Source organism: Miniopterus schreibersii (genome assembly GCF_964146895.1).
Source record: "Miniopterus schreibersii genome assembly, chromosome: X".
In the NCBI taxonomy this organism is placed as follows: Eukaryota; Metazoa; Chordata; class Mammalia; order Chiroptera; family Miniopteridae; genus Miniopterus; species Miniopterus schreibersii.
Genome location: NC_138104.1, coordinates 52,869,530 through 52,894,392, shown reverse-complemented (window position 1 = coordinate 52,894,392; position 24,863 = coordinate 52,869,530). Strand labels below are relative to the sequence as shown.

Here is a 24,863-nt window from a genome sequence, read left to right as displayed (position 1 = left end):
GAGCAGGCCTGTCAGCAGCCCTTGGGGTGCCAGGCATTGAGATGGGGGTGGGAGAGCACAGAATTTCCTGCAGACTATATTTGTTCTTCTGAGGCAGGAGACCTGGATGCAGCCCTGTGCTGCAAGGCTATCCACCCTCGGGGCCTAGAGGAGGCTGACACTGAGCATCCATAGACAGCTTTGGGAATGGTTCTGGCAGTTCTGATCTTTCTGCCTGCCTGCCTTCATTAGAGGAAGGGAAACCATGCACTTCCATGCCCATCTGGCTGCAGCAAGGATGTGCTAAGAGCCCACCCCCACCCCCTCAGAGTGTGATGCCTAAAGGCAGCAGCTACTTTTAGCTGTACCTCCCACAGCCGCTCCTCTGCCCACTCACTTCTTCCTCCTCTCTCCATGAACACTGCTGGTTTGCAGGAGGTATGAGCAGTGGGTGCTTTGGCATTGGGAAAGAGGCATGGGGAGCCAGTTGTCCTTCAGAGAGGCCCTGATAGGCCTGGCATGGTGGGAGGGCTCAGAACAAAGGCAAAGTGATGAAACTGCCTTGTGCTTTGGCACCAAAGGGAGTGGAAGGATTTATTAATTTCCTCTGGACCTTGCAACCAGCTGAGGTGCTTTTCTTGAGAATCCAGGTTGAACTGTACTAGAGGGCTCAGGAAGATTTATTGGATAGAACATGCATAGATAGTTTCTCTACCTGAATTTAGAGAAAATCAACTGGAGCTAGTGGATGCTCAGTGGATTCTTAACTCTCCCTTGATTCTTGACCTTCCCTCTTGAACATTGTCTTATACTTTGCACTGGATTTTGCATTGTCTCACTTGATCTTCTCTGTGGCCCTTTAAAGTAGGTGGGGCAGGGATTATCTTCATTTTATAGATGAGAAAAGTGAGGCTCAAAAACCTGTTGTTACACAGTGTTTGATATGGGCTCAAGCTCTGGAAGTTATAGTGCCATTTAAGGTCATTCCTGACAGCTATATCTTCTAGAAAAAAGGTGTTACAGCTCTCCTGAGTCTAATTCCCTCATTGTAAAAACTAAGGAACTTGGCACAGACAGAGAAAGGAGAGAAAGGACTCTCCCATGAAAACAGTGTGTTTGTGGGAGTATTGGAGCTAGAACATTGCCTTGCAACGATGTGAGTTCCTGGACCTGTGAGACTTACAAGCTTCTTTTGTCTTTCAGGGATGGTGAGGCAAACCTGTATGGTGTGATGAAAACCAAAGGGTCACTAAACTAGTAGTTTGGCATTTTTCAGCCCTATGACCTTGGGCAAGTCACTTAGCCTCTCTGAGTTGGTTTTCTGTTAGTTGGGGCTGATAATCTTTGAGAACTTTCTGAGGCAGAAGCCCCTGGATGACTGCTATAGTTGAGGGGCCTGACACTTGGTAGGCTTTCTGTTAAGGTTTTGTAAATGAAAGACATACACATGAAAAAAGAAGGGCTGCAGGTATGAATGCTGGATGACCTTGAACAAATTCCATTGTCTTTGTGCTTCATTTCTTGCCACTACATCATGGAAGACTCTTTTACTTCCCTCCCTTGGAAGGGGAGAAACTCTGTAACCCAGCCCATCTCTTCTGTTCTTTGTGGTAAGATAAGATTTTTTTTAATAAGAAGCTTTCTTTTATTTACCCATAGCTCTATCCTCCCACCTGGCCACACACATGGTGCTGTGAATAGCAGACTAACTTTCTCTCTCCCTATCTCCCACAAAGCTAAAAGAGAAATTTGGAAGAAAGCCGAAGTTAATTGTGTTTTTATTTAGTGCCTTCTCAAGTCCATAAAGCCAGAACCACCTAGGAACTTGGCAATTAAAATCCAATTTTTGGCTCCCGGGTCCTTGGCTAGCATTTGTGATGAACGTTACTGGGTTTTTGTGATATCATCAAGAGTTATGTTAGAAATAGCAGGCTTTTAACAGATGATCTACTTAGAACAAATAATGCACTCTTCACCTTTATCTATATCATTTTTTTTTGGAAATCTCATTGCTCCCAGGGCAGGGTGAGAAGATATGAACTATTGTATAGTCACTACCACATTCATCTTTCCCCCAAAACTCTATGAAGTGCTCAAGGCCAGGATTATTCTCCCTATTTTATGGCTAAGGAAATTAAAACTTAGATAATTGCTTTGATTGACTGAGATCAGTGCTGACTATTTTTTTTTTTAAATATATCTTTATTGATTTCAGAGAGAGGAAAGGAGAGGGAGAGAGAGAGAGATAGAAACATCAATGATGAGAGAGTCATTGATCAAGCCCATAACCGGGGCATGTGCCCTGACTGGGAATCGAACCCTGATCGCCTGGATCCTAGGTTGATGCTCAACCACTGAGCCACGCCCAGCCGGGTGTCAGTGCTGACTCTTAAAAGTAGTTGTATACTAGAAAGAGCATAGTATAAAGGGAGAGCTGTTGTCGACCCACCCATACCAAGTGGCCTTAGGCAAGTAGTTTATTTTTATTTATTTTATTTATTTTTATTTTATTTTAAAAATATATCTTTATTGATTTCAGAGAGAGGAAGGGAGAAGGAGAGAGAGAGAGATAGAGATAGAAACATCAACGATGAGAGAGTCATTGATCGGCTGCAGCCTATAACCCGGGCATGTGCCCTGACCGGAAATCGAACGAACCCCGATCCCCTGGATCCTAGGTCGACGCTCAACCACTGAGCCACGCCTGGCTGGGCAAGTAGTTTGTTTTAAAGATGCCTTCTTCACTTTGCTTCTCATTAGGTCTTGTTATAAAAGTTAGTCAAGATAGCAGAGAAAACTAAGCAGATGCCACTAGATAACTCTGGTTAGGTTGGCGTTGAACCACTTATTGGCAATTCATATACTCTATTTGACCTACAATAAGTCTACCCAGATATTATATCATCCAGGATGCATAGGAGGCCTCTCCAAATGCAGAAGAGTGGCCCTAGATTCTATGGCCCTTCATGCCCTTTTTGGAGGTTTCTTTTTATAGGTTTATCTGGTCATGTTCTTAAAGACTAGGCTTTGAGCCTAAAAGCTGGCTTATTGCTATCGTTAGTTCTTATACTCATCCCAAAAGATAGGGGAAAATGCTTTGGATAAATTCTCTCTCAGTTTGCCTGAGCTTTGGTGAAGATTGTATGTCTTTGAGACTTCATCCCTTTTACTCTAATTGGCTCAGGCCACTCGGAAAATGATTATGGAATGGTAGGTTTAGGGCATCAACCAGTAGCTTGTCTAAGGCTGGAGGGGGCTTAGTTAGGATGCGACATCTGTAGGTACTAATACACATGCATTGAACCACTTATTGGCAATTCATATACTCTATTTGACCTACAATAAGTCCACCCAGATATTATATCATCCAGGATGCATAAGAGGCCTTTCCAAATGCAGAAGAGTGGCCCTAGATTCTATGGCCCTTCATGCCCTTTTTGAAGGTTTCTCTTTATAAGTTTGTCTGGTCATGTTCTTAAAGACTAGGCTTTGAGCCTAAAAGCTGGCTTATTGCTATCGTTAGTTCTTATACTAACGTGGTGGTGGTGCTTAAACTGTGAGAAACTCTATAGATGAGAATGAGAAAAAACCTTATATATAAGATCATTGAACCCACTCCCTCATGGTACTGAAGGAAACTTAGGCCTAGGGAGAAGCAAAAACTTGCCCAAAGTCTCAGATTTAGTCTACAACCCTCGTCCTGTCTCTCTTTTCAGCTCCTAGCTACTAGACTTCATAGTTGTGAGGCCCCTTGTATAAATGGAGTGGTGACTAGGCCTCTCGGGAAAAGCATCTATGGCCACCACATTCAGGAAGTGACAAAGATGAACTTTGAACCCAGGTCCTTTGACCTGGTTAGGAGCAGATTGACATGGGTATCTTAAAAGAAAGCTATTAGAAAAAAATTGTAGGAGAGAAAAATTGGTTCAGCCTTGCTGTCTGTCCATGTCCTCCACCCATACCCACACAAACACACACTATAGGTCACATGTACGGTGTGTTTGGGATGCACATGGGACACACTTGTGGGGGTCACTTTTACATTAACACACTTGGAGCACACACATTCAGTTAACCATGGGGCATACTCACACTTAACACATACTCAGATAGGCAGGGTACACACACAGACAGATGAAGTATGTTTATGCAAATTTGTATGTTTGTGGACACACATGGATGCATATAAGGCACAACTGCACACCTATAGGACACACACATAGGATACATACATGTTTGTCATACTAAGATACACACTCAGGTATGCTCTTATACCCAGGACAAACACTCCTATCCCTGAGATACACACTCCTAAGGATTTACATGGACAAACAACCCTCCCCCCATGAGACACATTTGAGCAATCTATGTGACACACTCACATGCCCCCCCACAGCCCTATGAGACACATTGATGCAGAACACATGCTACTCCTAGGGCCTGCCAGCTGTTGTCCCAGTCTTCCAAGTGGGCACAGCAGGGCACTGGCCCCATCTAGTGGGTCTCTACCAGTTTCCTCTGGCTCCCTTCCCTTATCTTTGAAATCAGGACTCAGAGAGTAGTGAATTCAGGAATAAAATGGATACTCAAGGTGGCATGTGTTATAGCAGGCTCCACAAGGCAAGTAAAACTTAGAACTGAGTCTTCAGATGTTGAGTTAACAGGCAGAGAAAAATGAATAAGATAAATTTACACTGATCAATGTAGAAAGCTTGAGCCTGCTCCTGCATCCTCTAATCCACTTACAAATCATTATGGAATGATGTGATTGTAAAGTAATGTCCTAGAAAACGTAAAGTAACTGAATATTTAAGTTTGTTTTCTCAGGAATGAATTAACAACTCGAAACTGAGCAACTATATTTAAATTGTGGGTGGGAGGCGAAGTAGGAGGATGCATAAAGCGGGGCAGAGGCCCAAACTCTCCTGGGTCAGTGGTGGGTGGAGAGAACAGCCACATCTTAAATGACCACAGCCCTGCCCCTAGGCATAGCAGCTTGGGCCATCTGGCCCCACTAATGAGGGCCTGCTATTTTTAGTTTCTCAAGCTGGAAACCAGGTCGAGGTGTCCTAGGGAGGCCATTCTGGCCATAGGTACCAAAGGCTGGAGCTGGAAGGAGGAAGCAGATCCTAGATGGGGTCTAGATGAAGGGTAGGAAACACTGAGATAGGTGGCTACAGTGTGGCAGGCCTGCCCTGGAGCAGCAGCCTCAGAATCCCAGTGGGTTACTGTTAACTGTGACAACCTCATGCCAGTTTCTCAACTTTGGACTGGAAATCAAGAGTTTACTCACTACTCTGCTACTTGGTGTGTACCTCTATCTGGGTCTTATTTGGTCTATTGGTAAAATAGCCAGTATTGCCTCCAGATGCTGGCAAGGCTCACATAGGCTAAGAGTTGAGAAAATGCTTTGGAAATGTACTTGTTCTTTACCCACAAATCTGTACCTCCCCTACCCCCAAACCTGGTCTTGGTGTCCACTAACAACTGGGCCTGACTCCTATCAGAATAGGCATAGAAAGAAAAGGCCAAAGTGGGGGCCAGAGGAAGGCAACATCATGGGGTCAGGTTGGTCAAAGTTATGCTGGGGTCATCCCACCTATACAGATGCTTTTCAATGCCAAGTCAGCTCTTTCCCAGAAAACAAGTTTGTGACATTTTTTTGGTCATATAGGTTTGACTCCTCACGAACCCTATATAGTGAGGGAAAGTAAGGGGCATCAAGAGCAGAGACTTCTTCCCAAAAGTCCTGCCACCTGGCAGAGGAAGCAGCCTGGAGTGCCTGTTTTGACCCTGATAGAGTTCCTTATTCTAAGTTGTGTGCTCAGGGCCATTTCACCTGCTTTGTTGAAGGGGGTGGGTCAGGAACTAGACTATGGAGTTCCTGTTCAGATTTTTTCTCACCCTATATGTTGTGGGCAAAGTTATTTTGAACCTCAGTTTTCGGTCTATAAAATGGACTTAACTGTAAAGTCTCAGGATTGGTGGGTATACGAGTTCATAACTGGCCCGGCCTGTGTGGCTCAGTGGTTGAGCATCAACCTATGATCCAAGAGATCCCGATTTGATTCCTGGCCAGGGCACATGCCCAGGTTTTGGGCTCCATCCCCAGTAGGGGGAGTACAGGAGGCAGCCGATCAAAGACTCTCATCATTGATGTTTCTATCTCTATCTCCCTCTCCTTTCCTCTCTGAAATCAATAAAAACAAAAAAAAATTCATAACTGAATGATGTGAAAAGTGCCTTGTAAAATGTTGAACTGTTTTGTTGCTGTTTGGATTGTTAAGAGTTCATCCAGGTCGTGATTACCCAGGAGGTAACCCAGGAGCTTGCCTTCATTTTATTTCTTCATTCCCCCCCTTTGCTTTTTTTTTCTCCCAGCCAATATTGTCTCCAGGTGGGGATACTGAGGCTCAGAGAAGGAAGGGACAGCCTGAGGATATAAGATTAGGTAGTGGTGGATTTGGGACTAGAAGTCATGCCTTCAGACTCTGTTCAGTGTTGTTTCTATAGCCCCAAGCTACCACACAATAGATTCTATTGCTAAAGGAAGCTGCTGGTAGCAGCTTAAGTTAATATAGGGTTTCCCCCAAAATTGTATACACACACTCTGAATAATTATGAAGGCAGTGTTTATTAAAATACATTTCCTTTTCAAAATTGAGCCATCAGCTGTTAAAGTGTGTATATACATTTTTTGGGACACCCTGTATATGTAAAAACTTAAGTTTGTCCCTGACACTAGCAAGGAAGGGGAGCTCTCAGGGGCCCAGGCTTCCACAGCAGTGTCCTGCTTGCCCATGAGAGGCACAAAGATTGACCATTCATCCTTTCCACAGAAGCTCACGTCCCACTCGTCTCCTGCATGTTGTAAAGCAGTGATGCTTTGGAGAAGATGCTAAGCTGTTGTGAGAGGGAATTGTGCTGCCTATTTAAGCCACTTCAGTAAGACCCCTGAAGGCACTTGATCCACCTTGGCCACTCTCACCTTTTAACAGCTTCCTGGGTGCAGAAGTGCTGTGTGGCTGACCTGCCTAAGGGTTTAGGCCTAAAAGTATCTGAGGAAATGTTAAGGGCATTGATCTGTGGAATATTTTGCCAACTCTTGTGGGATAAGACAGTGGAAGTCTAAGAACCAAAACAGGGAGAGTACCTTGGGACCATCTGGGCTAACTCTCACCTGGCCACAATGTGGGCATTAAAACCCAGCTGGGCTCCTTATTCTCTTTTACTGTGTTGTTCCGTGTATACCACAGACTCTCAAGCTGGGCTAGATTTCCTAGATCCTTTCTAGCTTATTTTTGTTTATTTTTACCTAGCCCAGGAGAGGGGTGGGTAGTCATACTGAGATAAAGTGGTGAGAGGAAGGAGACAGAAGAATCTTTGGAGCTCAGGCCTTGGGTGCTAAGCATTAGGGAAGGCTTTTTTTTGGTCATTCTTTATCTGTCCCTCTGCTAATACATTATTTTCCTATAGCCTGTCGATTGGCTCTGGGAGTCTAACCCAGTTTATTGCTATTTTCACTTGCACTGCTAAAACCTGTAGAATGACTATAGTACTGGCCTTCTGGGAGAATTAGACAAGCAATGTCAGGGTTGGGGGAACTGGAGGATAAAATGAAAGATATCTTCTGTTCAAGTTTGAGAGCCCAAAGAGTTGTATAGGGAAGGGTTAGCCACCAAAGCCCTCCCAAGAAACTGCCACACAGTTTTTCTCACCTCTCTGGACCCCAGACACCTCATTTTAAAATATTTTACTTTTGGATAGGAAATACATTCACGTGGTTCAAAATTCAAAAAGTACAAGAGGGTGAAAAGACTTCTTCCTGACCCTACCCTCTAGCCTCTCGGCTTCCTCTGCACAGGCCACCAGCAAGTCCTTTTAGAAAATGTTCTGTGGATATATAAGTATACAGGCATACCTCAGAGATATTGTGGGTTCAATTCCAGACCACCACAATAAAGCAAATATCACAATAAAGTGAGTCACAGGATTTTTTTTTAGTTTCCTAGTGCATACAACAGCTATGTTTTCAATATTCTGTAGTGTATTAAGTGTACAATAGGATTATGTCTTAAAAACAATGTACATCCTTAATTAAAATTACTTTATTGCTAAAAAATGCTAACCATCATCCGAACCTTCAGCACATTGCAATCTTATTGCAGGTGGAGGGTCTTGCCTTGATGTTGATGGCTACTGACTGATCAGGGTGGTAGTTATTGAAGGTCGGGGTGGCTGTAGTAATTCTTAATAGAAGACAGCAATGAAGTTTGTCACAAGGATTGACTCTTCCTTTCATGATTTCTCTGTAGCATGCAATGTTGTATGATAGCATTTTATCCACAGTAGAACTTTCAAAATTGGAGTCAATCCTCCCAAACCCTGCTGCTGCTTTACTAGGCTTCTGCAATATTCTAAATCCTTTGTTATCATCCCAACAATCTTCACAGCATCTTACCAGGAGTAGATTCTATCTAAAAAACAAACAAACAAAAAACAACAAAAAAACCCAATACCCTTCAATTTGTAAAAAAAATTCAATGTCTGCAAAGCAAAATAAATTGAAGCACAATAAAATGAGGTATGCCTATAAGTGAATATAGTCCTCTTTCTCTTGGAAGTTCTTTGACCCTGTGGAGGTGTGAGGATATGCTGTGGAGAACAGAGGTTAAGAGCACAGATTCTAGGGTAAAACTACCTGGGTTTTGGTTCTGGCTCTGTGTAACCTTCAGCAATTACTTTATCTCTCTGAACCTTGGTTTCCTTATTTTAAAAATGGTGATTAAATAAATTAGTATATGTAAAAACTTAGATTTGTCTATGACAAGTAAGTATTCAGTAAATGTTAGCTATCTTTTATTATTATGGGGGGGGAAAAAAAAACATTATACTGTGAGTCAGAAGATCTGGGTTGTATTCTGGCCTCTGCTCCTGGAATAGCTGAGTGACTTCCTTTGTTCAAGCTCATTTCCTCATCTTTAAAATGTAAGGTCTCATTACTACTCTGCTTATCTCCCAAAGTTGCTGGGACAATCCAGTGAGCTAACAAATGTGAAATAAATGTGAAAGCAACTTAGAAACTATAATGTACTGCACGTGGAAGGGCTGCTTAATATTTTCATAGAAGCTACTTTGGATAGCTTGAACCCAATGGTGGGAACTGGGTAGAGAAGGCAGTGACCTTTCTTCTGGTAGTGGAACCCAAAGGCCATTTTTGTCCTGGAGTTCTATTCTGGGTGGAGGTACCCTGTGGCAAAAATTTGAAATAGTCAAGTTTTGTCTTCTGACCTTTCTTAATCACCCCATTCCTTTCTCAGCTTCTTTGTTTCCATGACATTTTTTACTCCTCTCTGTCTTTTGTCGAAACCTACTTTTACAAGCAAAGCAACAGCATCTGCCAGAAATGACCCCAGCTTTCCATGTGAGATAACCTAGTCTAACTAGCTCAAAGAGGAGCCAGATCTTCCCAAGTTTATACTGCAAATAAGTAACCAAGCCAGGCCTCAAGCTCATTCTTCCCATCCCATTTTTTTTTTTTTCACTAGCATTTGCATTTTAGTGTGAATTTGAATTTGATATTCCTTAACAAAGACACTGGTATTGAGGGAGATTCTGTATATGTCGCTACTTACCCTTCATACTGAGGTTTTAGTTTCCAGAGTCAGACTTACTTGGGGCCTTGTGGTGAGGGAGAGGCATGCACTGGTTATAGTACTGAAGGGATGACTTCTGTAGAGCATAGGAAAGAAGGAGCACCAGAATATGCCTAAAACAGTGATCTTCAAAGTGAAGCTCAGGGAGAAAATATTGGAAGTTTTTATATTTTAAGTTGTTAAATTCATCATTATTTAATTTATATTTTGTGGAGATTCTTGTAAAACATACTACCTTAGTAGCATTTAGATACTGGGGTAGGTGTTAATTTTTCAAACCGATTGACAATTTTTAATAAAAAAATAATTTACAACTATCCTTCTAAAAGACTGTAGGCATGGTTTCTAATCTTGGCTCTGCTGCTGACTAGCTTGACACATTAGGCAACTTCTCCTCACCAGAGCCTCAGTTTTCTTATATATAAAATGTTAGACTGAACTAAGTGTGCTAGATTTTGGGAGTCTCAAATCCTAACCTTCTCAGAGTATAAGAATGTACTGTATTTCAGGCTCTTGAGCCTGAGTCAGAGTCCAGAAGAATAGGTTCAAGCCCTAGCACTTTACTGGATGCTTTGTCCTTCAGTCAGCTGCCCTGGGTCCCTTCTCTTCTCCCACCTTCTCCATATAGCCCAGACAGGCAGACGCTCTCTTACATAATCCTGGCTGACCTACTTGAAGTTCTTTTGTTATAAGCACAACCAATTTTCCTGTAGACACAGACCTGATGCCAACCCTCCAGGGCCCTGAAGTTGGGTCTGATTTTGCTTCTCTTGTGTTCTTTCTGGCAGCCTAGGTTTAGATGTAGCATCCTTCTGTCTGAGTCTTTAGTGACACAGTCTGAAGGGAAGCCAGCTCAGCCTGTTTCAATCCCCAGGGGCCTGATCCAATGGCTGCTCACTGAACACCTCTCATCCACCATTTACCATGTCTGTTGAGAAACCAAGACTGTGTTCAGTTTTGTCAGAAGAAACATGGCCCACCTCTGAATAAGAAACACTGCTGACAGGGACCAGAGGCACTTCTAAGTGCCTTGGCAAATGTCTTTTCTCTCATAGCGAGCCAACAAGCAGAGGGAAATCAATAAGCCATTGGAAAACATCTTCCACTTTCTGATTAAATACAGATTTCCTCTTTGGACTGTATGGACTTCCCAGGAGACAATTACATTCTCTTTGGAAATGCATACCAAAGCTCAGAGCCTTTGAGAGCCTGTGTCCTAGATCGGCATACTCAATAGACTTTAAGGTGGTTTAAGTTGATTAAAATATACTTACTCTCTTCCAGAATAGAGGAGCAGGTAACAGTGCCCCTGACTAAATGCTGTTCCTGTTCTAACCACCAGATGGCCACATTTAAAGACAACTTAGAGAACTATTAGTTCCAACCTATCTTTTCCTCTGCTCCTCCCCCCACCAACAGCCCTCCTTCCCCTACAAGATTTTAACACGACATCTGTCAAATGGATTAAAAAAAAGACTCTCCCTTCTTCTCTCTGGCTTGCCCACTCACCCTCTGGCTGTGGTGTTGATGACTACAGAACTATGTAGGTGGGAGGCACGGATTCTTCATGTAGTTTTAGCCCCCTTCTCCTACCTTTCTGTAAACCTAGGGGAGCCCCACTCCTACCCCTTCCCAGGAAACTTCAAGCTGGCGTTCAAGTAACAGTCTAGGAAAAGTTAAGACTCCCAGGGCTGGTCTCAGTGGAACCACAGGAAGAAATTCAAGAACCCAGGTACAAGGCCCAAGATGGGGTCACCTCAGGAATTTGGCACTCTTTGAGCCCCCTTTTTCTCCCCGAGGCTTCTCCTGGCCATCTCTGAAAGTAAGAAGGCAACAAGAAATCCTAATGGGTGCTTGGAACTTAGCACCCGAAGCAAGTCCAGGAAGAAGGCCAAGGTCAGGGTAACCTCCAGCATGGGATGGCATGCTTCTGACTCAATTCATGGAGAGACTATTGCTGAGTCATTTTTTGTTTTGTTTTACTAATCGTTTGTCTCTTAGAATATTGGAGGCTGACTTGGGAAGATTGAACATAGCTCTAGAAAATTGCTTCAAACTGTTGCATAGAGAGACGCTGCAAGAATTTTCCATTAGGGCCATTGAGGATTTCAGTGCTGAATGCCAGGGTGAGGGCAAGAGTGGGGAGGCAACAGAGCAGTTTCAGATAGCCTCGCAAGGCAGACTGGGAAATCCTCTTGACAAGCTACTGCAATTCCTCAGTCTGCCTGGAACCTGACATAAGAAGGAGAAGCCAGGAAACAGTTTCTTCTGAATGGTCCAGTGCAGTAAGAAGAAATGCTTGTACTTCAAACTCCAGCTGTTTCAAGCTTGAGACACTTTGTCTCAGTGCGATGTATGATTCAGAATCACTCGGGCTGCTTGTCAAAAATGCTAGGGTGATTTTGAGCAGGTGATCTGGGGACCACACATTGAGAAACTTGTGTAATGGGTCAGAGCCACCTGGGCGATGCTATAAGATCCCAAAACAACTTGACAGTAACTCCAAGATGTGGAGATGCAAGCTAATGTTCATCAGATTGGAAGTTGCTCTAGCATGGGAGACTTCTCTAACCAACAGGATTATGGTTGGTGGTCGAGAAATATGTCTTCTCTCTGGTCTATACAATCCTTGGCTCATTTGGTTGCATTTTTCTCTAAAGGACTTGTTCCCTCAACAAGACCAAACAAACTCTTAACTATATGAAATTTGGGACAGCAGTTTGGTCTCACCTCAGAAACTTCTTGGTCCACTACATTGAGCTAGTGGCTGAAGTTTCATACTAGAAGAGCCAATGGCTAAGGTTCAGACCAAGCAAACAATTTCCCTGATATGTTTGGTCACCATTATAGCTGAGATCACCTTGTAACTTCCTTTGAAAGAGGTATAAAAAGAGGTGTCATCCTTTGTTATTAGTCTGTAATGAATGAGAAAATGTATTGGATGCTTCATACCTTGTGACGCTTGTCTGGGTTTCCTAAGCTTTTAGGTCCCAGCAGGTGTTAGTTGGTTTGTGACTAAAGTACATATTGGCCTCTGGATCAGGTGGTTTGTCTTGCTTTTGCTGAGCCTGATCTGCATCTAGACTCATCTTTCCAGACCAAGCCAGCCCAGCTGCATTTATTGTCTTTCAGGTATGGCTAAACCCAATAGTAGATTTTTCATTTTATTAAAGTGAAAAATGGGTGGTATGGGACACTGAAGGAAGCTGATGCTTAATGACTTACAAATCACATGCCCAAACGAGGAAAAAGATTATGTCGTGAAAAAGATGATTTTGTGTACTTCGTTTCAGTATATTTATATTCATCATCACTTGAATGCATTAATTATTCTGCTCAGAAATGAACATATTTAGTTATGGGCCATAGCAATACCCAGATTAAAACTGAAACCATCCAAGTGTGAACTGTTAAGTCATAGGGAAAAGAAAAAGCAATTCTTGTGATTTTTACTTTTTATATTTATAGTGGAGTTTGTCTTAACCTGGGAACTCTTCTCTTTTCCCTGATGATTGCTGAGCACCTGTGCAACTGTTCAACAAAAACCAGCCCACCCCAGGAGCCATCTGGCCATAAATCTGACCAACGATAGATTGGCCCATAGGCTGCCTGGCACATGTTATGTAAATAATTTCCTTGGTCCCACAGAATATGCTACAATCTTACAGAGATGTTAACTCTGTTGCTGTGATCTGCCTCAGAGCTTGCCTGGTTTTAGGGCTCAGGTTGTAGAACTTTAGATAGATATTAAAAACAGTACTGTTTATTATGGATTAAGTAATGTTTTAGATCTGTTCACAAGTGTACATTCTGGTTGTTTGGACAATAACACTTTGGTCGACAATTTGAATAACTCCAAGTTGCATTATTTTCTTCTTATCCTAGATAGAAATTAGTGAAAGGGGCAAAAGAGAGAGGATACAGGCTAGTCACCAGGGAAGGGATTAAGGATAATATGGGTGGGCCAAGATCACACAGCTAGGAAGGGGGCAGCCTAGCTCTAGTGTCCCTACACTTAACCATGGCTAAGGGCATGGCTTTATCAGAGGCACAGAGGTAGGAGTGCATCTGCTTTTGCAAGAGACTAAGTTTGGTCAGAGTGGAATGTCCCTGCCAGGTTCAAGATAAGAGTTGGATCCATAGGCAGGGCTAGATTGAGGAGAACTTTGAGATATAGACAGTAGGGAGCTGTTGTAGCTTTTTGAGCATGGATAGTGGCACCAGCAAAGAAGTTTTGAGAAATGCATAACTAAGGAGTAGCTTGAGGAAAAGAGAGGCCTGTGGGCAGCAGGAAGGCCAGGTGGGAGGCAACTTGAGGCAATAAGGGCCAGGCCTAGGGAGGGAGGGAGAGGGAGAGGGAGAGGGAGAGGGAGAGGGAGAGGGAGAGGGAGAGGGAGAGGGAGAGGGAGAGGGAGAGGGAGAGGGAGAGGGAGAGGGAGAGGGAGAGGGAGAGGGAGAGGGAGAGGGAGAGGGAGAGGGAGAGGGAGAGGGAGAGGGAGAGGGAGAGGGAGAGGGAGAGGGAGAGGAGGGAGAGGGAGAGGAGGGAGAGGGAGAGGAGGGAGAGGGAGAGGGAGAGGGAGAGGGAGAGGGAGAGGGAGAGGGAGAGGGAGAGGGAGAGGGAGAGGGAGAGGGAGAGGGAGAGGGAGAGGGAGAGGGAGAGGGAGAGGGAGAGGGAGAGGAGGGAGAGGGAGAGGGAGAGGGAGGGAGGAGAAGGAACACAGCAAGCCTAGAAGAGTTACCAGAAATAGGAAAAATCAGATAAAAGGAAATGGTGGCATATGATGAGTTTTACATACGTTTTATTGGAAGTGATAGCAGGCCATGCAGTGAAATGTGGAGCAGGCCGTTAGAAATGTGGACAAGAGGTGAGTGAGAGCAGATGTCATGAAAAAGATGATTTCTCTGAGGAGCTACATGGAGAGAACAAAGAACCAAGGTCTCTGTTGACTTTTGAATGGGGCAGTCAAGGGCTAAAGTTGAAAACCCATTCCTCAGTTTCTCAGCCTGTCTGACTGGCCTGTGCTTTAATGTGTTACTAGCAATGCCCGAGTGACTTAGATTCAGGAAGGGACTAGTCAGCTCCAAGTGCTCATTTTCCTGAGCAGAGAACAGAAAAAACATCCTATGGAGCATGTAGGAGGGTGAGAAGAAATAAGCTGCAATGGTGAAATTCCTGTCTTTGCAAATCTGAAGTGTTAGCCTCAATAGAAAGCCAGAACTGGAAGGTATTTGAAAGGTCATCTGTGTGGTTCAAGTCTGTAACTTGATAAACTAATACTGGTAAAGAGACCCATCTAAGATCATTCAGTGAGTTACTTGCAGAATTTCTTCCAATAGCCAGTCTTTGATGTATACCATGGTGCCTCCTAGAAACTGTTTTAACAGCCTGGGTCACACCTTTCCATAAATAGGGAGGATTGTTGTCCTTGAACACTTTGGGCAAAATAGAGTCTGTTTACAAGGCTCTATTAAAAAGACATCTGTTTTATTCAGGGAAGAGCATAAAATCCCAGCCTATTTTATATGTGCTTAAAGGGAATGAAGGAATAGATTTTGCTTTTGTCCATGCCTACCTTTTGAGGGAGGGTTCCTTCTGAGAGGATGAGGGCAAACACCAACTTAAGAAAAATCTACAGAGAGGCAAAACCCCCTCATGTCCCCTTCGTCCTTCTGTGAAACTTCTCATGGCAATTGGCACATTTGTTGTTCTTCACAACACAATATATTTTTTTCTTTTTTAACTTGTCTACCTTCTGCTTCTTGTCATTAAAACTTCCCATATTTCTGGCAGCCACCCAGGCTAAGTAAGTAAGTATTTGGGAGTGGTACTGTTCAGCTAGAGGACAAGAGGAAGACAAGTGGTATGCCTCTGGAAAACTAGGTAGAGGCTGTCATCTGTTTGTTATTATTTTTCTGAGTTGGCAAGGCCTGGTATTGGGAATGCTCCTTACCTGACCTCAAATTCTTTATTTTAGACATACCAACTACTGAGAAAAGCCTTGTAGACAGGCAGGGAACCAAACCTATAGGGTGGCATGGGGATTGCGGGGCGGGGATGAGGCATCAGGAAAGGCAAGGGTAAAGCCTAGACTAGGAAGATCCGTCAACCAGTAGCATAGGCATCACCTGGGAAGTGGTTTGAAACGCAATTCTCAAACCCCACTTCAGACCTACTAAATCAGGGACTCGTGGGGCCTAGCAGTCTGTTTTAACAAGCCCTCAAGGTGGCTGAGAACTGCTGTAGGTCATTCACAGGTCTCCCTGGAAAGGGAAAACAGCTGGGAACCTTCTTGACAGGCAGTGTGAGGGATTGGCAAAAGCAAAGCTATAGGGTAAGTCCGACTAGAAATTCAAATCTGCTCTACCACCTTCTCAGTGGGTGACTGTGAGCGACTTGGATAACCCTTCACAAGTTATCTTCAGTAAAAATTGGAGTTCTAATGCTTACCTTAGACAGTTACAGAGATTGGAATCAGAAAAGAAAGCCTGTTACCCAATGCCTGATATGTTTTCAACAAATATGTTTCTCTTTCTCCCTTCTTCCCTTTCTTCCTCCTGGTTTTACTTTCTTTTTCCCTTCTTCCCCGTCTTCTTTCCTTCCCCCTGAAGGGGCCCACTGGTCACTCAAGTTAGCTGTAGACACATGCCTTGTTTATCAGAAACCAGCCTTAGAGGTCAAATTCCGAATGCCTCCAGGGTATGGTGATCATATTTTCAGGTTAAAAGTCAAGTCACATGGGTAGGATAACTTATGTATATATTTTTAGGATCAATGGGATAGGATATTTGAAAATGAGGATTGTGTTGGGAAATCTAAATAAAAAGGAATATGATCTCATTCCTTCTTTATGAATTATATTATGACTCCTCTTCCTCCCCATCATATTCATATCCAGAAGTATCTTTGATGTGGGAGTGCAGAACACTGTGTTTCCCACTCACTAGCAAGTCTGAGCAAGAACCAACCTATATTTGGTGCTGCACCTGAAATGTCCTGGGGATTAGGAATTATTTTGTTACATCAGTGCTGTCAGAGCTAAGAGCCATTTGGGTACCTTCCTGGAGTAACCCAGTAGTAGCTCCTGGCTTTATGTTGGGTTTGCAGGCTGAAGGGGTAGGAACAGATGAGAAATTTGGGCTTTGGGTCGGGAGAGAGGTATAAACCAGTTTAAAAAATAAAGCATTTAATCCCTGACATAGCTACTCCCAAATGGTCTTTTCTTGGCTTTCCTCTCTTATAGCTCTCTACCATTTGATAACTTGATCAGTGCCTGCTGCTTGAAGCTCTTGACCTTGGCTTTTGTGAGATTATACTCCTTGGTATTCTAATTATGTACTGACAGCTCTATTTAATTTTGTTTCTCTGGATACTCTTTTTGTCCTCACCCCCCCCCCCCCACACACACACACACTGTTGCTGTTTTCCTAGGTTTCTGGCCTTCCTCCTAAGCACTTTTTTTTCAAGGCAAACTTCCTTGGTTTCCACAATTTCTTCTGAGTCATTGACTCCTAAACCTGTATAACTGTTTCTTCTTACCTCTCTTGATCTTGAAATCTACCTGCATATCTGCTGGCCCCTACATTCAACACAATAAAGAGAATATTTGTCATCTTTTCCCCCCTCCCAAACCAGCATTTTCTTGTAACTTACCCTCATGCTTTAATGATCACATTTAGGATCAAATCAATTTTGACCTCCTCATTTTCCTCAAACTAGATTTAAGAACCTTCAGACAGACTCTAGCCCACCTTTTCATCCATCCTTCCACCCCCCAACTGCCCTTCCCCAGTCCTTTTCAAATTTCACTACATTTGCCATCAAATCCCCTATAGTCCTCACCTCTGAGACTTTATTTAATGTCCTTTTTCTGCCTCAAGTGCCCATCCTGTTTCCTTCTCTGTCTCTTACAATCCTACTCATTTTTTAAAGCCTATCTTCAGTGCTACTCAATACTGTTCTGGAGTCCACTAGCCACATGTGATCCTTCCTTCCTCTGAAGTTTTGAACTAGACCAGCATATACCAGTCACTGTACTAGGTACTGGACATCCAGCACTCAGTTCAGCCTGTCTATAATTCTGCCTGTGAGGTAGGTACTGTACTTTTTGGTATTCCAGTTACATGCTAAAAGTTTCATTTTGGTTGGTTTCTCTGGCGTTTTGTCTGTTCCTCACCTCCCTTTGTCACTGCTACTTTCTAAAGTAGCAAAGACCAGAAATTGAAGCTAGGTTTGCGTGCCCTTAACCTCCTTTGCATACTGCTTGAAGGGCATTCACTGTTGGCACTCAGAGGGCCTTTGATCATCAGGTAAGGACTCTTGCTGAATCACAGTAAGCAGATCCCTACACCCAGTGGGAGCTCACTGATTGAGTGTTGAATGATAAATAGATGAGCAGAAAAAATTGCATATTTGTGGAAAAAAAAAATGTAGCAAGTTAAAAATCAATTCTGTACTAAAAAAGGAGATTTAAAACCAATTTCTGGCCCCAATTTAGTTTACTTTTCGAAGAACTCAGAGGATGGTGGGAGCAGCATCACCTTATTCCTGCTTGTATTTGTGGCTAGAGAGCACAGGAGCCCTATACACCTAGAAACTCTTTCTGGATTAATTCTCCTCATATGCACACACACCGGTCAACTCTTGGTTCAGTGTTTTATAGCTCATGAAGTAAGCGGGGGTATGGAATTATTCCCATTTAATAGGTGAAGAAACTGAGACCCAAAGGCAGCATAATTTATAAGAGCAGAAACTCTAAAGCCGGACTGTGTCTGCATTTTAATTATGGCTTCAGTACTTAGCTGTGTAAATTTGGGCAAATTATTTAACCTCTCTGAGCTTTAGTTTTCTCATCTGTAAGGGAGTAATAATATAGTATCTCCTCAAAGGGTTGCTGTGAGGCTTAAGTGAGTTAATGTGTGTAAAGTGCTTAGAATGGTGCCTGACATATATTAAGTACTTTATATCAGCTAATTTTATTACCATTATTATTATACCTTTAGTAAGTAATAGAGCAAGGTCTTAAATTCAGGTGTTTTCTTCTACCTTCTCTATCTATGGTATTATGTTGGGGCAAAAAGAGGTCCAGAAAGCTGGCTATCTGGTGACCATAGGCAAGTCACATCTGCTATAGTATACCTGATTTATAAAATGAGGGCTGATGGGTGATAATCTTTGAAGTGCTGTATAGTTCTGACTATCATTGATTCCAAGTAGGCCTTGACACCAAGCTTGCCAGTTGGTTTGTGGTCACTGGGTGCTGGATTGGCTCGTCCATGGCATAGCTGGGCTGTCTGACCTGAGGCCCCAGACAGGTCAGCTGGACTAAATGGATATGAGTGAAGCAATTGCTCCTGGGAGAAGTCAAGCATGGAGTCCCTAATAAGAAAAGTCCACTGTAGAGAGAGCACAGGCAGTGGAGTCAGCCCAACCTGGGCCTAGGGACCCTCAAACAGCATCTCAGATAACATCCTGAGCAGAGGGTAATTGATGTCAATATATTTCTTTGACCCCTGATAAAAAGCCAAGGATGTAGCTTTAAACCACAAGCCCTAATGGTGCTCTGAGTTGGTGTTATATGTGCTTATTGAGCTCTAGCAACACTCATTTGGGACCCACCTTTAGCAGGAGAGGGGAGACTTTTCTATAAAGATTTATTTTATTGAGGCAAGTGACCAGCAATTCTCCACCGAGGTGAGAACAAGAAATAATTGGCTTTTAGTGTAATTGGAAAAAAGCAAGTTCAACATAAAAATAATTCTCCTCATAGGCAGGAGCATCCTTTAAGGTGGCTCTTCAACTCACTTTGGGTACTTTAAGAATAGGAACCATCTGGTTTATGATACTATGGGTGGAGTTCTATGAATTCAGTATAGCTAATTAGTAGACATTGGTAGTCCAGTATGGTGGGTTATAAGACTCCATAGTTTATAACTTGTGTGATTGGCCAAAGGACCAGGCTGCCTCTTTGAACCTGTTTCCTCATATTTATTTATTTATTTGTCCTCACCCAAGGATTTTTTTTCCATTGCTTTTCAGAGAGAGTGGAAGAGAGGAGAAGAGAGGGGGGAAGAGAGAGAGAGAAAGAGAGAGAGAGAGAAACATCAATGTGAGAGAGACACATTGATTGGTTGCCTCCCACATGTGCCCTGACTGGGCCTGGGATTGAGCCTCCAACCAAGGTACGTGCCCTTGACTGGAATCAAACCTGGGACCCTTCGGTCCTCAGGCCGACGTTCTATCCACTGAGCCAAACTGACTAGGGCTATTTCCTCATCATCAAGTATGGGTAACAGTGAGGCCCAGCTCATTCAGGAAGGATCAAGTGATGCAGTAGATGTGAAAACACTTTATAAACAGTAAAACATGAGATACTTGAAAGGTAGTGTTATAAAAGGTCCTGTTGGAAATCTTTTACATCCATGCTGAGGAGCTCCCCTTATGCCTTACCTTCTCTGGAAGGCACAATGGCTAAAAACCTGAGCAATGAAGGATGCCCCAGGCAGGGGCTGACCAACAAGGGTTAACCAATGTGTGATGTGTTATGTGTTAACTTCATGACCATAGGGTTATTCTCTGGCTGGTATGTTGGAAGGGAGACTTGTGTGACAGGATGTATGTTCCATATCCTGTCTCTGTTGTCTTTGAACTATTTTGTCATTGGTCTTGTGGAGCCATGTTGCCTTGGGAAATCAATCCTTCCTCAAAGCAGACTGATGGAAAAGGTGACTTCTAGAGGACATGTTGATCATTTTAGTGCTGGGGAGAGAATACTTGAGTCCTTTGCCTGACAGGCCATATGTTCTCTATTCTGGAATCTGTTTCTGCAAATGCCAGGAAGACTCATGGCCCATACTAGCAGGAACCAGTTGAGGGAAAAAAGAGAACAAATAATACAGTGGTCAGGATGGTAGCCAGAAAGAGGCAGACTGTTTTCCTACACCATCCTATTGCTGTGCTTAGATGAGTATTGTGAACATGATCATTGTGTTCATGTGGCAGAGAGAGAGATGTTTGCCTGCTGCTGTGTGGAGCCCAGTCCTAGTGGCCACAAAGTTTAATGACCAGTGTTAGGGTCTGTGCACAACCCCAACCTTGCTGGGTAACCCTGTGGCTCAGTTTTTCCATCTGTCAAATACAGAATTCAACCTACACCTTCCTATGTATCTCACAGGGTAGCTGTACAAATCACTGAGTGAATCTCTGCCAAGGTTGAGTTTCTTTGGAGCAAGTCATCACAGAAGGCCATATTCTTTCATACCCATGACCTCTCTGGATGGCATCATGTGTGGGTGGTAACCAGGAGGCTGTAGGACTGGGATCCATTGTGTGTGAGGAATGCCATGGTCTGTAACCTCTGGGGGTGGGGTACAGTGGTGCTAAAAATGTACCACCAACCCTCAATTGGTCAGTTACAATGAAAAGGAGGAAAGGGAGAGGAACACAGAGAATTTAGAACAAATACGCTCAAGCCTCGTTTCAGCTGTTGATTTCAGCCTCCCTACCCATTCCAGACCTTCAGCTGCCTTGAAGCACCAAGGAGAGATGGGCTGGTGCTTTCTTTCTTTACTGGGGGTGGAGATCATGAGTAGGGATTAAAACATGAGGCCTATGTAGTCCATATTCACATGCTGGGTCATTCCACTCACTGGCCAATGTAGAGTTGACAGTATTGTTTGCCTTATAGCCCAGTGGCACTTGTACTTCCAGTGCCATCTCTCTCACCCCCACCTTTCACCACTAGTATGTGACTTTTCCATAAAGTAGTAGAGCTCTGTGGGTGGGGGAGGGGGCAAGTAAGATAGTCAGCTGTGTGGACTGAAAACATTCTCATTTTGTCTCCTAAGCTGATCACTGGAGATTCCATCGTTAGTGCTGAGGCAGTATGGGATCACGTCACCATGGCCAACCGGGAGTTGGCATTTAAGGCTGGCGACGTCATCAAAGTCTTGGATGCTTCCAACAAGGATTGGTGGTGGGGCCAGATCGACGATGAGGAGGGATGGTTTCCTGCCAGCTTTGTGAGGGTGAGTGTCAGCCTTCACTCTCCTCTCCTGTCTCCTTGGCTGCCTGCCCCTGGCTTTCCCCCTCACCAGCCCCATTCTCACGATCGTTTATCTCCTAGTGGCTCCTCTCACATTTTACTTCATTTTGTGGTCTCCTACCCAAGACCTAGACTTCCTTTAATTTTTTTTCTTCTAATTTTGAGAATTTTTATTTTTTTCTTGTTTATTTTAACAATCCCCACCTCCTGCCTCCTGCCTCCTGTCTCCTACCTGCTGTGAGTTTATACATATCACTCCCCTTTTGACCTTGATGGTTTTTGAAGACCTTTTTAACTCTATATTGCTGTGAACTTTACCTTCTTACATCTCTTATTTTCTGCTTTTGTTTTTGTCCTTGTCTCCTCTTTTTCATTCTTTCTTTTTATAGATCTCTCCCCTCCCTCCTTTCTCCTCCTCATGCCTCTATTCTTCCTTTCTCTCATTTGGGGAAGTGTGAACACACCTGTGTATTGTCTCAGGATTGTCTTCAGCTGTTAATGTAAGAGTGTGGGCTCTCTATTCTCTCAGGGGCTATAGTTTACTGATTGGAATCTTATTTTTTGCAAGAGACTCAAGTGGCTGGGATCTAAGATGTGCTGTGGGTGGGAAGCAAGCAGCCTGGTAGGGCATGAAAAGCCTTGGCCCATTTTGCATTGTATCATGAAGAACCTGGCCCTTAACAAAAGGGGCTATTGGGAGGGGTCTCCTTAGCAGTTTCTGCTTCTTCTGGGCCACCAATTAGTAAGATGCTATGGGAGAAAAGCATTGGCCTGATGTCCCAGCTTTTGACCATTCTTAAGAGTTAAGAGCCAGAATCAGGTCTTTGACAATTGTGAGCTCTGGTTTTCCCTATCCACAAAATAGTCTTGGCAATTCTTTTGTTTTGTTTTGTATTTTTTAATCCTCACCAGAGGATCTTTTTTTCCCATTGCTATTTTGTAGAGAGAATGGCTGGTAGAGAGAAGAGGAGAGAGAGAGAGAGAGGGAGGGACAGAGGGAGGGAGAAAGAAACATCAATGTGAGAGAGACACATCAATTTGTTGCCCGCATGTGCCTCGACTGGAGTGGGGATCAAACCTGCAACCGAGGTACATGGCCTTGACTGGGAATCATACCCATGACCCTTGGGTCTGCACGCCGATGCTCTAACCAGTGAGCAAAACCAGCCAGGGCTTGGCAATTCTTTCATGCTAGGGGATATCACAGTGAATGAGATAATACACATAAAAAAAAAAGCTTTGTGGCAACCTAAGTACCAGTGCCAGCTCAGGGTGTCTTATCATTATCCTTACCACAGCCTATTACCTTTTGTTAGTTTCTTCTGTAAAATAAGGCTGAAGTCCTAACCCAAACCAAAGATCAGAGTGGCTTTGGCCCTTGGACAATGAAGGGCCTCAAGATTAGAATGACATCAGTGTGGCATGAGGGAAGGAGCAGGGCATTTGGAATCAGACAGCCAAGGTACAGTCTCAGTTTTATTACCTTCTAGCCCTATGGCTTTTGGTAAGACTTTTCACTTCTCTGAGCCCTAATTTTCTCATCTGAACAGTAGGAATAGCAGACTTTCTACATGGATTAAGTAAAATCACATATGTGAGTAAAGTGTCTAGCACAGTGCTTGGTACATAGTGGGTACTTGGCAAATGCTAACTTGCTTTATCCTCATCTTTATCCTCCTCATCACCACCACCCCCTCATTAGATCCAAAAAGGTCTATATATGAAAGCTGGCCATATTGATTGAAAGAAGTTTCCTTCCTTAGAGGGTGCAAACCCAGAAAGCAGTGTTAACTGGTTGGAACGACTTAGGTGAGGGCACTGGTCAGAAGCAGAGAGGTGGACAAAATGACCTCTTATCCCCTCTGTCCTGAGAATCTCCTAATGAAATATCCAATCCTTTTTTCCTCTGTGTATGTGGCGTTTTTCACCAGAGTCTTCAAATGCCATCTGTTTCCCAGCTCAGCTTTGCTGGTTGATGAATTGGTCCCATGAGTAGTCAGAAAGAGCACATCAGTAACCATGGGCCTTTGGAACTAGCATGAGGCCCTGTACACAGACAGCTTGTGTGTCTTGGACTGGCAGTCCCCCCTCTTAAAAGAAGGATTGAACTGCACCCAGTGACAATGTCACCCAAATCCAAATGTATTTCACTTACTGTCATTTTATAATAAGCAGTAAATCAAGGGATGGGACAAAATGATTGAGCAAGGCAGAATGGCTCGGGGAGGCAAATGGCAGAGCCAGACTTTAGAATTTAAATGAGCTGGCATTGATGCTTCTACAACCAAGGCCAGGAGGAGTGTTCCTCTATGAGTCTAAGCACACAGCTGCAGCAGCCACTTGGGTGGGCTGATACTGATGTTTAAGAACACCACTAGCTGGGCCAGGCATACATGATATAGAGCCTAGTCTGTTGGTTCTCAGCTGCACAATGAAATTATTCCCTTGAATAGTTTAAAAAACAAACACTAAAAACTAGGTTCCAGGCTAGTCAAATCAGAATCTTTGATATTGAGAACCATTGTTCTAGACAAGCACAGCCCAATAGAAATACATTGTGAGAGACAAATGCAAGCCATGCATATAATTAAAATTTTTCTACTAGCCACACTAAAAAAATTTTTAAAAAGGTAAAAGTGAAATTAATTTTAATATATTTTATTTAACCCAATATATTCAAAATACTATCTCATAATATATAATATCATATATTATCACTATGAAGTTATTAATGGTATATTTTACTAAGTCATTGAAATCTGGTGAGTGTTCTATACTTACAGCATATCTCAATTTACACTAGTCACATTTCAGGTGTTTATTAGCCATGTGTGGCTAATGGCTACTGTATCAGATAGCATAAGACTAGATTAAGGACCACAATAATGGATCAGGATTGTTAATGGCAGACCCTGAATCATAACTTAGAGCTTCAATATTCTGTCTACTATACCAATGTTTATTCTCTAAGAAACTAAGCATTCCATGTTGCCTCAGATTAAGAATGAGAATTCGATTATTATAGAACTTTTTGTTTGTTTTAATATTCTAATGGTCTTTAAATTTCTAAAGGGAAGTACCATAGAACCTAGGAGCCAGCTGTTATGGTATTGCCAGTAAAAGGAAATTGGAGTAGGTTGATGTTGGCATGAGTGATGTGAATGGCTGCTGTTGCATGAATCACATG

At 43.2% G+C, this 24,863-nt stretch overlaps 1 protein-coding gene across 12 annotated transcripts in view; it reads left to right on the top strand.

Annotated features, from left to right (window-relative positions):
* The window catches only part of ARHGEF9 (Cdc42 guanine nucleotide exchange factor 9), a 393,542-nt gene that overhangs the window by 249,822 nt on the left and 118,857 nt on the right, over nt 1–24,863 (top strand). For 9 of the 12 annotated variants that reach the window (XM_081126011.1, XM_081126016.1, XM_081126015.1 and 6 more), the window contains one exon: nt 21,480–21,659. The exons of 1 other annotated variant lie outside the window; for it this stretch is intronic. In XM_081126011.1, coding sequence (XP_080982137.1) covers nt 21,480–21,659 — 180 coding nt within the window. Of the gene's footprint in view, nt 1–17,565; nt 17,725–21,479; nt 21,660–24,863 lie in introns of all 12 variants that reach the window. 2 more of the 12 variants (XM_081126013.1, XM_081126021.1) reach the window with 1 other exon arrangement.